The sequence below is a fragment of the Callithrix jacchus genome, chromosome 11 (assembly GCF_049354715.1).
Source record: "Callithrix jacchus isolate 240 chromosome 11, calJac240_pri, whole genome shotgun sequence".
Taxonomy (NCBI): domain Eukaryota; kingdom Metazoa; phylum Chordata; class Mammalia; order Primates; family Cebidae; genus Callithrix; species Callithrix jacchus.
The window spans coordinates 64,216,432-64,229,111 of NC_133512.1; the positions used below are offsets into that span (position 1 = coordinate 64,216,432).

General features: G+C 37.2%; 1 protein-coding gene across 1 annotated transcript in view; it reads left to right on the forward strand.

The window, feature by feature from the left end:
- LOC118143569 (uncharacterized) overlaps window positions 1–12,680 on the forward strand; it is a 434,544-nt gene that overhangs the window by 347,680 nt on the left and 74,184 nt on the right. Inside the window, exon 4 of the mRNA XM_054236957.2 lies at window positions 9,155–9,216. Coding sequence (XP_054092932.1) covers window positions 9,155–9,216 — 62 coding nt within the window. The remainder of the gene's footprint in view (window positions 1–9,154; window positions 9,217–12,680) is intronic.

Sequence of the window (12,680 nt, forward strand, 5' to 3'; positions counted from 1 at the left end):
TTGCTATAAATTTCCCTCTAGACACTGCTTTAAATGTGTTACAGAGATTCTGGTATATTGTGTCTTCATTCTCGTTGGTTTCAAAGAACATCTTTATTTCTGCCTTCATCTCATTGTTTATCCAGTTGACATTCAGGAGCCAGTTGTTCAGTTTCCATGAAGCTGTGTGGTTCTGAATTAGTTTCTTAATCCTGAATTCTAATTTGATTGCCCTGTAGTCTGAGAGACTGTTATGATTTCTTTTCTTTTACATTTGCAGAGGAGTAATTTACCTCCAATTATATGTTCAGTTTTAGAGTAGGTGAAATGCGGTGCTGACAAGAATGTATATTCTGTGGATTTGGGTGGAGACTTCTGTAGATGTCTATTAGGTCCACTTGGTCCAGATCTGAGTTCAAGTACTGAATATCCTTGTTAATTTTCTGCCTCATTGATCTGTCTAATATTGACAGTGGAGCGTTAAAGTCTCCCACTATTGTTGTGTGGGAGTCTAAGTCTTTTTGTAGGTTGTTAAGAACTTGCTTTATGTACCCAGGGTCTTCTGTATTGGGTGTGCATATATTTGGGATTGTTAGCTCTTCTTGATGCATTGATCCTTTTACCATTATGTAATGCTCTTCTTTGTCTCTTTTCATCTTTGTTGGTTTAAAGTCCATTTTATTAGAGAATAGGATAGCCACTCCTGCTTTTCTTAATTCTCCATTTGCTTGATAAATCTTCCTCCATCCCTTTATTTTGTGCCTATGTGTGTCCTTGCACATGAGATGGGTTTCCTGAATACAGCTCACTGATGAGTCTTGACATTTTATCCAATTTGCCAGTCTGTGTCTTTTGATTGGTGCATTTTGCCCCTTTATATTTAAGGTTAATATTGTTATATGTGAATGTCATCCTGCCATTTTGATGCTAGCTGGATATTTTTTCCATTAGTTGATGCATTTTCTTCATTGTGTTAGTGGTCTTTATCATTTGGTACATTTTTGGAGTGGGTGGTACCAGTTGTTCCTTTCCTTGTTTAGTGCTTCTTTCATGACCTCTTGTAAGGCAGGCCTGGTGGTGATGAAATCTCTCAGCAATTGCTTGTCTTTAAAGGATTTTATTTCTCCTTCGCTTATGAAGGTTGGTTTGGCTGGATGTAAAATTCTAGGTTTAAAGTTCTTTTCTTTAAGTATGTTGAATTTTGGCCCCCACTCTCTTCTGGCTTGTAGGGTTTCTGCTGAGAGATCCACTGTGAGTCTGATGGGCTTCCTGTTGTGGGTGACCCAACCTTTCTCTCTGGCTGCTCTTACCATTTTTTCCTTCATTTCAACCCTGGTGAATCTGATGATTATGTGCCTTGAGGTTGCTCTTCTTGAGGAGTATCTTTGTGGTGTTCTTTGTATTTTCTGGACTTGAATGGTGGCCTGGCTTGCTAGGGGGACAAGTTCTCCTGGATAATATCCTGAAGAGTGTTTTTTAGCTCGGATTCATTCTCTCTGTCATGTTCATGTACACCCATCAAACATAGATTAGGTCTTTTCACATAGTCCCATATTTGTTGGAGGTTTTGTTCATTACTTTTCACTCTATTTTTCTCTGTTCTTGCCTTCTTATTTTGTTTTATGGAATTGATCTCCAATCTCTGATATCCTTTCTTCTGCCTGGTCAATTCAGCTATTGTAACTTGTGTATGCTTCGTGAAGTTCTCATGCTGTGTTTCTCAGCTCCATCAAGTCGTTAATATTCTTCTCTAAGCTGTTTATTCTAGTTAGCATTTTGTCTAACCTATTTTCAAGCTTCTTAGTCTCTTTGCAGTGGTTTAGTATATGTTCTTTTAGCTATGAGAAGGTTTTTATTACCCACCTTCTGAAGCCTGTTTCTATCAATTCATCAGATTCATTCTCCATCTAATTTGATCCCTAGCTGGTGAGGAATTGTGATCCCTTGGAGGAGGAGAGGCATTCTGGGTTTTGGTATTTTCATCCCTTATGCACTGGTTTGTTCCCATCTTCATGGCTTTATCTACCTGTGGTCTTTGTAGTTGGTGACTTTCATATGGGGTCTTTGAGTGGATGTCTTTTTTGTTGATGTTGAAGCTATTTCTGTTTCTTAGTTTTCCATCTAACAGTCAGGCCCCTCTGCTGCAGGACTGCTGGAGGTCCACTCCAGATTCTGCTTGCCTGGGTATAAACCATGAGGGCTGCAGAACTGTAAGGGTTGCTGCTGGTTTCTTCTCTTATCTTTGTCCCAGAAGGGCACACACCAGATGTCAGCCTGAGCTCTTCTTTATGAGGTGTCTCATTGGGTATATGGGGGTCAGGGTGTTGCTTGAGGAGAGAGTCTGTCCCTTATAGGAGCTCAACTGCTGTGCTGGGAGCTCCATTGTTACATGCAGAGCTGCTGGGCAGGTACCTTTAAGTCTGCTGAGGAACTCATAACCACCTCTTTTCCCAAGTGCTCTGTCCTGGGAATGTCGGCTTTATTTACAAGTTTCTGTCATGCTGCTGCCTTTTTTCATAGATGCCCTGCCTTGCATGGAGACAGTCTAGTCACAGTCTGCCAGCAGAGATGTTGCTGAGCTGCCACAGGCTCTGCCCACCTGCTGTGTGAACTGCCTTGGTATTGGCAGACTGCCTCAGTAGGGGCAGAGGCCCTTCTCCCCACTGAGGTGTACTGTCCCAGGTTCAGCTGTGCTTGCTGGGAAACTCTAAATCCAGAGCATTTCAGATTGCTTGTTTTGTGTGGGTGGTATCCACAGAGTGAGATCACCTGGCTTCCTGTCTCAGCCCCTTCCCTTTCAGTTGAATGGGCAGCTTGGTCTCCCAGGCATTCCAGGCACCAGTTGAAATGGCTGCCCAGATTTGTGTGAGTTTCTGCATGCCAACCCTTGGCACTAGCTGAAACAGCTGTGCTGAAAACTCATGGTGCTTTTTAGTTGGGAATCTCCTGGTCTGTGGGCAGTGAAAACTCAATTGAATATGCAAGGATCACTTACCCTCTGCACTGTTCTTTCTGTGAACTGCACTCCAGAGCTGTTCCTATTCGGCCATCTTCTGTCCCCAGTCCTAAATATGTTTTTTCAATTTTCTTTCTATATACTACTATATTTTTTATAGTTGCAGAAGATACATACTTTGAAAATGTAATCTTTATGAGGTTCTTCACATAGAATTCTCTTTGATGTTGTCTAATAAGTATTTTGCAAAATGCAGAAATACTGTGACTTTTAATGATGAATGTCTTTCATATTTATCACTCTTCAGTATTTTCTGTAAGATTTATTGTAGTTTCATTGTAATGATAATAGTAATCCCTTACATGAGTTGTACATGTACATCTTGCTAATAGCTATAAAACAATATTGTCAAACACTTGCAGTGAAACAATACTAAATAAAAAACAAAAACAAAAACCCAAGACCATATGGAAATAAAATGTGAGTTTTTACCAATGGTATCATGCTAAAGATTTACATGTCTGTTTCATTTCTATTTATTTATTTATTTATTTATCATTTGAGACAGAATCTCTTTGTCTCCCAGGCTGAAGTGCAGTGGGGAACTCAGCTCACTGCTACCTTGGCCTTCCAGGTTTAAGCAATTCTCTGCCTCAGCTTCCTGAGTAGCTTGGATTACAGGGGCATGCCACCACACCTGGCGAATTTTTGTATTTTTAGTGGAGACAGGCTTTCACCATGAGAGCCAGGCTGGAAGGCCCTGGCCACTTGCCTTGGTCTTCCAAGGTACTGGGATTAGAGGTGAAAGCCACTGTGCCAAGCCCACATCTTTTTTAAAACCATGTTTTTATATTTTTGGAATACTTAACTTCAAAATAATTAATTATATTTTGGAAAATAGATCTCTTGGACTATTCATCAAATTTATAGGAACACCAGTACACTGACATTTTATTTAAAATGTAAATTTTAATTTTTCTAAAACTAATAAAAGATTGTTATTAGATTACTATGAAAAGAATAAAAGATGAATATTCTTTTATGTTTGAGTTATTTTGTACATTAAGATATATATAATACACCACCATCTTCTATAATTTTGACCAGTAAACTGAAACATAATTTTTAGTAAATATGGACTATCTATTGTAGTTTATCTTTCACAAATTAATGAATGTGTTAAAACTACCATTTTTAAATTGATAAAGGAGGCATATAAACATAATAAATCTGTGTGAAATTATTTCTAGTTTTCCTTCTTGTCCTCTGACTTTTACTAATTCTTTCCCATAATGCCAAATATAATGACGTATCTGTTATCTTCCAAATTTGAAGAAAAAAGTATTAAGTCAAATACTTAAATAATCTAATTTTAGTAATATCCCATGTGGCTATTTGTAAAATAATAAAAGTATATTTTTTAACTCCTGGTTTTATCAGAGTAAACTTGTTTGTATTTTTTCTTATCTCTTTTTGAGATTTACTGCAAAATTGAGAAGGAATGAGAAATAAAAATGTAAATTCCATTTTTGATAAGCCTTATAGAGAAATCTGAAACCTCATATCAAAAGTAGATAGGAAGAAATTCCAAATGCAGTGATAGTCAAAGAGGTAGGCAAGAAAGTGCATTAAGCTGGCCCAAGGCTACACTGAGCAGCAGCTTACATTTCTTAAAGATGAGGGCACAAGCAAAGTTGCAAACCAATACAATTTTGTTTACATGCGCTGAAAGTATGTCCCTGGGATGGCAGGGGGACCTTTCCAGGACTTGGTTGGTTATCAATTATATAGATAAGCAATATTTAGGAGAGCTGCATTTTGTCAACGAGGACCAGGCAGTGAATGGGAAGAGGCAGTGACTGAACCGGAAGCAATAAACAACCGTCTAAAAAAAATAAATTTCATTATCTTGGAAATGACTTAGCCCCTTCCAAAATGAATCTTTTAGAAATACTGGCAGAGAAATTCAATTTGATTAAATTTTTAAAACCACAATGGAATTTTTTTTTGAAGGGACAGTCTCTTTATTTATTTATTTTATTTTTAATTGCATTTTATGTTTTGGGGTACATGTGCAGAACAGGCAAGACAGTTGCATAGGTACATACATGGCAGTGTGTTTTGCTGCCTTCCTCCCCTTCACCCACATTTGGCATTTCTCCCCAGGCTATCCCTCTCCAGCTCCCCCCACCACCACTGTCCCTCTCCTATACCTGCCAATAGACCCCAGTGTTTAGTACTCCCTTCCCTGTGTCCATGTCTTCTCATTTTTCATCACCCACCTATGAGTCAGAATATGTGGTATTTCATTTTCTGTTCTCGTGTCAGTTTGCTGAGAATGATGTTCTCCAGATTCCTCCATGTCCCTTCAAATGACACGAACCCATCATTTTTAATTGCTGCATAATATTCCATGGTGTATATGTGCCACATTTTCCCAATTCAGTCTATCATCGATGGGCATTTGGGTTGGTTCCAGGTCTTTGCTATTGTAAACAGTGCTGCAATGAACATTTGTGTGCATGTGTCTTTATAGTAGAACAATTTATAGTCCTTTGGATATATACCCAGTAATGGGATTGCTGGGTCAAATGGAATTTCTATTTCTAAGGCCTTGAGGAATCGCCACACTGTCTTCCACAATGGTTGAACTAATTTACCCTCCCACCAACAGTGTAAAAGTGTTGCTATTTCTCCACATCCTCTCCAGCATCTGTTGTCTCCAGATTTCTTAATGTTCGCCATTCTAACTGGTGTGAGATAGTATCTCAATGTGGTTTTGATTTGCATCTTTCTGATGACCAGTGACGATGAGCATTTTTTGATATGTTTGTTGACTTCATGTATGTCTTCTTTTGTAAAGTGTCTGTTCATATCCTTTGCCCATTTTTGAATGGGCTTGTTTGTTTTTTTCCTGTAAATCTGTTTGGGTTCTTTGTAAATTCTGGATATCAGCCCTTTGTCAGATGGGTAAACTGCAAAAATTTTTTCCCATTCTGTTGGTTGCCAATTCACTCTAGTGACTGTTTCTTTTGCCGTGCAGAAGCTGTGGAGTTTGATTAGGTCCCATTTGTCTATTTTGGCTTTTGTTGCCAATGCTTTTGGTGTTTTGGTCATGAAGTCCTTGCCTACTCCTATGTCCTGAATGGTTTTGCCTAGATTTCCTCCTACGGTTTTTATGGTGTCAGGTCTTATGTTTAAGTCTTTAATCCATCTGGAGTTAATTTTAATGTAAGCAACTTCAGCAAAGTCTCAGGATATAAAATCTATGTGCAAAAATCACAAGCATTCCTATACACCAATAACAGACTAAAAGAGAGCCAAATCAAGAACGAACTGCCATTCACAAATGCTACAAAAAGAATAAAATACCTAGGAATACAACTCACAAGGAATGTATTAGACCTCTTCAAGGAAAACTACAAACCACTGCTCAACGAAATAAGAGAGGACACAAACAGATGGAGAAACATTCCATGTTCATGGTTAGGAAGGATTAATATTCTGAAAATGGCTATACTGCCCAAAGTAATTTACAGAATCAACACTATCCCCATCAAGCTACCATTGACTTTCTTCACAGAACTGGAAAAAACTACCTTAAACTTCATATGGAACCAAAAGAGAGCCCGCATAGCCAAGTCAATTCTAAGTAAAAAGAACACAGTGGGGGGCATCACACTACTGGATTTCAAACTATACTACAAGGATACAGTAATCAAAACAGCATGGTACTGGTACCAAAACAGAGATATAGACCAATGGAACAAAACCAAGTCATTGGAGGCAACACAACATATCTACAACCATACATTCTTTGATAAACCTGACAAAAACAAGCAATGGGGAAAGGATTTCCTGTTTAATAAATGGTGTTGGGAAAACTGGGTAGCCATGTGCAGAAAGCAGAAACTGGACCCCTTTTTGACACAATGGAATTAACATAAAATTACTACAAATAAAATTGCCAAAGAGATAACTAAAATAATAATAATTATTATCATTTTTGAGACAGAGTCTAACTCTGTCACTCAGGCTGGAGTGCAGTGGTGTGATCTTTGCTTACTGCAACCTCTGTTTCCTGGATTCAAGTGATTTTCCTGCCTCAGGCTCCCTAGTAGTTGGGATTACAGACACCTGCCACCATGTCCAGCTAATGTTTGTATTTTTAGTGGAGACAGGGGTTTCCTTGTGTTGGTCAGGCTGGTCTTTAACTCCTAACCTAGTTATGCACCCGCCTTGACCTCCCAAAGTACTGGCATTATCAGTGTGAGCCACCACACCCGGCCTATTTTTAAAATAATGTATAAAAATTAAAGAAAAATTAAAGGACTTTAATAGCAAAAATCACCTTTAGGAAACAATGGTCAAAGTAAAACACAAGAAATCATGTATGGTATGGCAAAACAAGAGCATAATTAGACAATGTAACACATAACACTTTTAATAAAAATTTTTTAAAAAGCTAATCCATAAATAAATACCACATTGGAAGCAACATAAAGAAAAGATAAAAAATATTGCAGAAAACACTTAATAATAGAGTGCCTAGTACACAAATAGAAATCAAAACAAGACTCAATTTGTTTAATAGAAATCAAACAAGATTCAATCAGCATGTAAAATGTAGAAAAATACGTTGAATATTAGGAAAAACAAAGATTTAGAATGCTTGTTAATTAATTTAACATAAAGTTGTCCAGTTTTATGTAAAAAAGATAGGATACAATAATAACATTCCAAAGGATAAAAAAAGTTCTTCATTAGGAAGAGTCTACAACATAAAAATAGTGATTCTCACTATAGTAATTTATCAATATAAAATTATCCAAATACAATTACTATTTTTAAAAGACTACAAAAACTTCACAGGAAAATAACAAAAAATTCAGAGAACTTCTAAATACTGCATCTGGTTTTTATTTTTATCAGATACTAAAATATTAAACTCTAGTCCCTAAATAGCTAGATATGGCATATACACAGGTCAACGGTAAAGAACTGAACACTTTTTTTTCAATTATTGAATTGCTTTATTGATAAGCCTAAGAGATAATCATTAAGTATTTAAACAAACAATATAAATTTCCACAGAAGAAAGTGACATATACTTTATTATGCAGATTGACACTAAATTATCTAAAAGCCTAGAAATGGATGTACCTAAAAGAAATAAAACTTTGCAAAGTTTAGAAACTATATAGATGTTTGTTATGTAGAACTATTTAAATAAATTGTATACCTATAAACTATACAACACTATGTATACATAAGTTTACCACGCATACACACACACACACACACACACACACACACACAGAGAGAGAGAGAGAGAGAGAGAGAGAGAGAGAAAGAGAGAGAGCGAGAGAGAGTGAGAGTGTTTATGTGACAATTTCCAGAAGTAAATCCACTAATCTAGTAAGAACCTATTGCATCTGGAAACAGAAACTTGTGTGTTTGTGCGTAAAGTTAAAAACTTAATTTTTTAACATATCAGTTTGCACATTTTTAATTACATATAATTCTTAATAACCTATTCCAGAAAAATAAAATTAAAGTGTATAAAGTAGGCTACTTTTAACATTATTTTTATGTATTCAGTCGAAATTCAACCCAGGTAATTTTGAAACCAGCCCACCTTTACTGCGTTTATGGTATTTTCAGGACTAGTGTTTATGGTATTTGGGTAAACATAGAAATTTGACCCTCCTGGCCTTAAAGCTTTAAACTTGCATTCATCTTATCTGAGTTCCTTGCTCAGAAAAACAACCCTCAGGTTTCCCTGATAGTACCAAGAAAATGAGACTTACCTGATCATCTTATCTAGACAATAAGATGCCAGATCCCTCATCTGTCAGGTTTGCCTGATCAACCACCTGCTGCCTGTTGACCAACTCTTATTTCGTATCTCTCCCTAATTCTTGTTTTCCAGCATTTAGTTGTATTTTTCCTTGCCTTCTAAACCCCTAATTTTAGTTGGTTGGAGAGATGCATTTGACATTGATCTCTCATATCCTTGGCTCCAGCATCCTGTTAAGGCACCCCACTAAATTCTGCTTGCCTGGTAGTGCTCATTCTGTACCACCCCATTAAATTATCTTTCCCCAGCAATACTCATTGTCCTAGTATTGGGTTTCTGTGGGGCAAGCAAGAAGAACTAGACTGAATGCCTGGCATTTCAGTAATACTTTGCTTCTTCCTCATTTTCTCTTGCTGCAGCCATGCAAGAAGTGCCTTTCACCTCCTGCCATGATTCTGAGGCCTTTCCAGTGACAGGAAGTGTAAGTGCAATTGAACCTCTTTTTTTCCTGGTTTTGAGTGTTTCTTTATCAAGTGTGAAAATGCACTAATACAGTAACTTGGTACCAGTAGAGTGGGAAGTTGCTAAAAAGATGTCTGAAAATGTGAAAGAGAATTTGGAAGTGAGTAACAGGCAGAAGTTGGAACAGTTTGGAGGGCTTAGAAGGAAGGGAAATGTGGGAAAGTTTAGAACTTCCTAGAGACTTGTTGAATGGCTTTGCCCAAAATGCCTGTAGTGATATGGACAATAAGTCCAGGCTGAGGTGGTCTCAGATGGAGATAAGGAAATTTTTGGAAACTGGAGCAAAGGTAAGTCTTGCTATGCTTTAGCAAAGAGACTGTCAGCATTTTGCCCCTGCCCTAGAGATTTGTGGACCTTTGAACTTGAGAGAGATGATTTAGGATATCTGCCAGAAAAAGATGTCTAAGCAGCAAAGCATTCAAGAGAAGACTTGGGTGGTGTTAAAAGCATTCCATTTTAAGAGGGAAGCAGAGCATAAAATTTCAGAAAATTTGCAGCCTGACATTGTGATAGAAAAGAAAACTCCATTTTTTGAGAAGAAGTTCAAGCCAGAAGTTCAGGCATGTCAGAGACTTTCATGATAGTTCCTCCCATCACAGGCCTGGAGGCTCTGAAGGATAAAGTGGTTTCCTGGGCCAGGCCCAGGGTCCCCATGCTGTATGCCATCTAGGGACTTGGTGCCCTGTGTTCCAGCTGCTCCAGTCATGGCTAAAAGGGAACAATGTACAGCTCTGACTACGGATTCTGAGGGTGGAAGCCCCAAGCCTTGGCAGCTTCCATGTTGTGTTGAGCCTGTGGGTACACAGAAGTTAAAAATTGAGGTTTGGGAACCTCCACCTAGATTTCAGAAGATCTATAGAAACACTTGGATGTTCAGCCAAAGTTTGCTGCAGGGGCGAGGCCCTCATGTAGGACTTCTGCTAGGGCAGTGTAGAAGAACAGAGTGTAGAGATGAGAAAAGTGGGGTTGGAACCCCCACACAGAGTCCCTACTGGGGCACTGCCTAGTGGAGCTGTGAGAAGAGGGACACTTCAGAACCCAGAATGGTAGATTTACTGGCAGCTTGTACTGTGCATGTGGAAAAGCCATAGACATTCAATGCCAGACCACAGAAGCAGCAGGTGGGAGACTGTACCCTGCAAAACCACAGGGGTAGAGCTGCCCAAGACTTTGGGAATCCACCTTTTGCATCAGTGTGACCTGGATGTAAGACCCATAGTCAAAGGAGATCATCTTGGAGATTTAAAATTTGACTGCCTCACTGGATTTTGGACTTGCATGGGCTCTGTAACCCCCCTTGTTTTGGCCAGTTTCTCCCATTTGGAACACCATATTACCCAATACCTGTACCCACATTGTATCTAGGAAGTAACTAGTTTGGTTTTGATTTTACAGACTCATAGGCAGAAGGGAATTGACTTGCCTCTGTTGAGACTTTGCACTCTGGACTTTGGATTAATACTGAAATGAATTAAGACTTTGGGAGACTGTTGGGAAGGCATGATTGGTTTTGAAATGTGAGGTCATGAAATTTGGAGGGGCCAGGAGTGGAATGATACGCTTTGGCTGTGCCCCCACCCAAATCTCAACTTGAATTGTATCTCCTAGAATCCCCAGGTTTTGTGGAAGGGACCCAGTGGGAGGTAATTGAATCATGGGGCCAGTATTTCCAGTGCTATTCTCATGATAGTGAATACGTCTTATGAGATCTGATGGTTTTTACAGGGGTTTCCACTTATGCTTCTTTCTCATTTTCTCTTGGTGCTGCAATCTAAGAAGGGTCTTTCACCTTCTGCCATAATTCTGAGGCCTCTCCAGCCATGTGAAACTTTAAGTCCAATTAAAACTCTTTTTTTTTCCCCAGTCTCAGGTATGTCTTTATGATCAGTGTGAGAATGACCTAATATACCATGTTTCAGCATAGTGATATTTGTAGAAGATTTAATGACTGAAAACAAACAAACAAGAGAACTTATGTTGCTACCAGAATAGATTCATTGAGCTGATGTAGTTACCTTGAACAGGGATAATTAATATCTATTACCTTGAATACTAACCATAGAGAACTCATAAATCTTTCATCATTCAATTTTTTAACATCAACATGTAATGGGCAATTAAGTCATTTGTACTGATGTGCCTGTACTATTTTCCAATTCAGTGGGGCAAAAAGATGTAAATATATAAAAAACATAAATGTAAATTTAGTTTTTTAAACAAATCTGAATAACATAGAGCATTGTATATTTTTTCATAAACGTACAATAAGTGATTATTTCACTGAAAATTACAATTCAAGCAATGTGAACCTGGGACTTTGTTTTCATCATTAATCAAGAGTATCTTAAAATTTACAACCTCTCAAAACAGAGTAACAGCTAAATGTTGTATACCACTTTCATATAAAGTAAGATGTGATTCCATGTAAACAATGAAGCCAAGCCAACAAGCTTTTTATTACTTTTTGTTCATACAAAGTCAAGTAACAATTTTAACAACATATTAAACTATGATTCATTTTTATTTATATAAAATTAATGAGTAAATGCCAATAGTTTATTTTGAAATGCCCACTTTATTAATAATAAATCTCTAGCCAGCATTAAAAAAAGAAACTACTTGAAAATTGCTTCCATCACCACCAAAACCCTGTCACTCTTATAGATGCTATATTTTATTTTATCTCAATAACATTTAATTTCATTTAGAAATGAGATGGCTTTTTAAAATTCAGTTAATAAATTTCATTTATCTGTCAAAATCCAACTAATATAACATGAACCGAAAATACCATTTAGGAGACTCACAGAAGCTCTTCTCCTTATGTGAATGCAATGATATACTTGATAATATAAATAATAATATGATGAGCAAGGTGACTATCCATGGAAAAATGTTAGTATTAATTAAGATGAAAACAAAAGTAGATGACTATTTTTGACATCCCAAATGAGAAAATGAGGTTTATATAGTATCACTCTCAGAAAAGTTCAATAATCAAGATAGATCTCAAATCTACATCTTTCAATTCTTGCAGCCACTCACAGTCCCTGAAATCAAACTTTCTACCTTATGTTCTGAGATTATTTATTTTCCGTCTCTTACTACAAAGTTCACCAAGTGGAGTCTTCCCTTAAAATTGTTGGGTTTTATATGCAGATTGTCTTGACAGAGATGTAGAGCAAAAAAGAAAAAATGGGTTCATAATTCTCATATGTTGTAGGCTTAGAAAGAGAAATTCATCAGCAAATCATTGCTTATGTGACAAAACTTATACTGTCTGTCTTCATGAATAGGAGAATGATATATGAAAAACTTCTAGCTTAAATTGTGTTTAAGAATAAAAAATGGAATTTTCTTCTTAGTATAATTCCAAATAATACATTATCCTCTAGTTTTAGTATTTTATTTTTATAACAATAT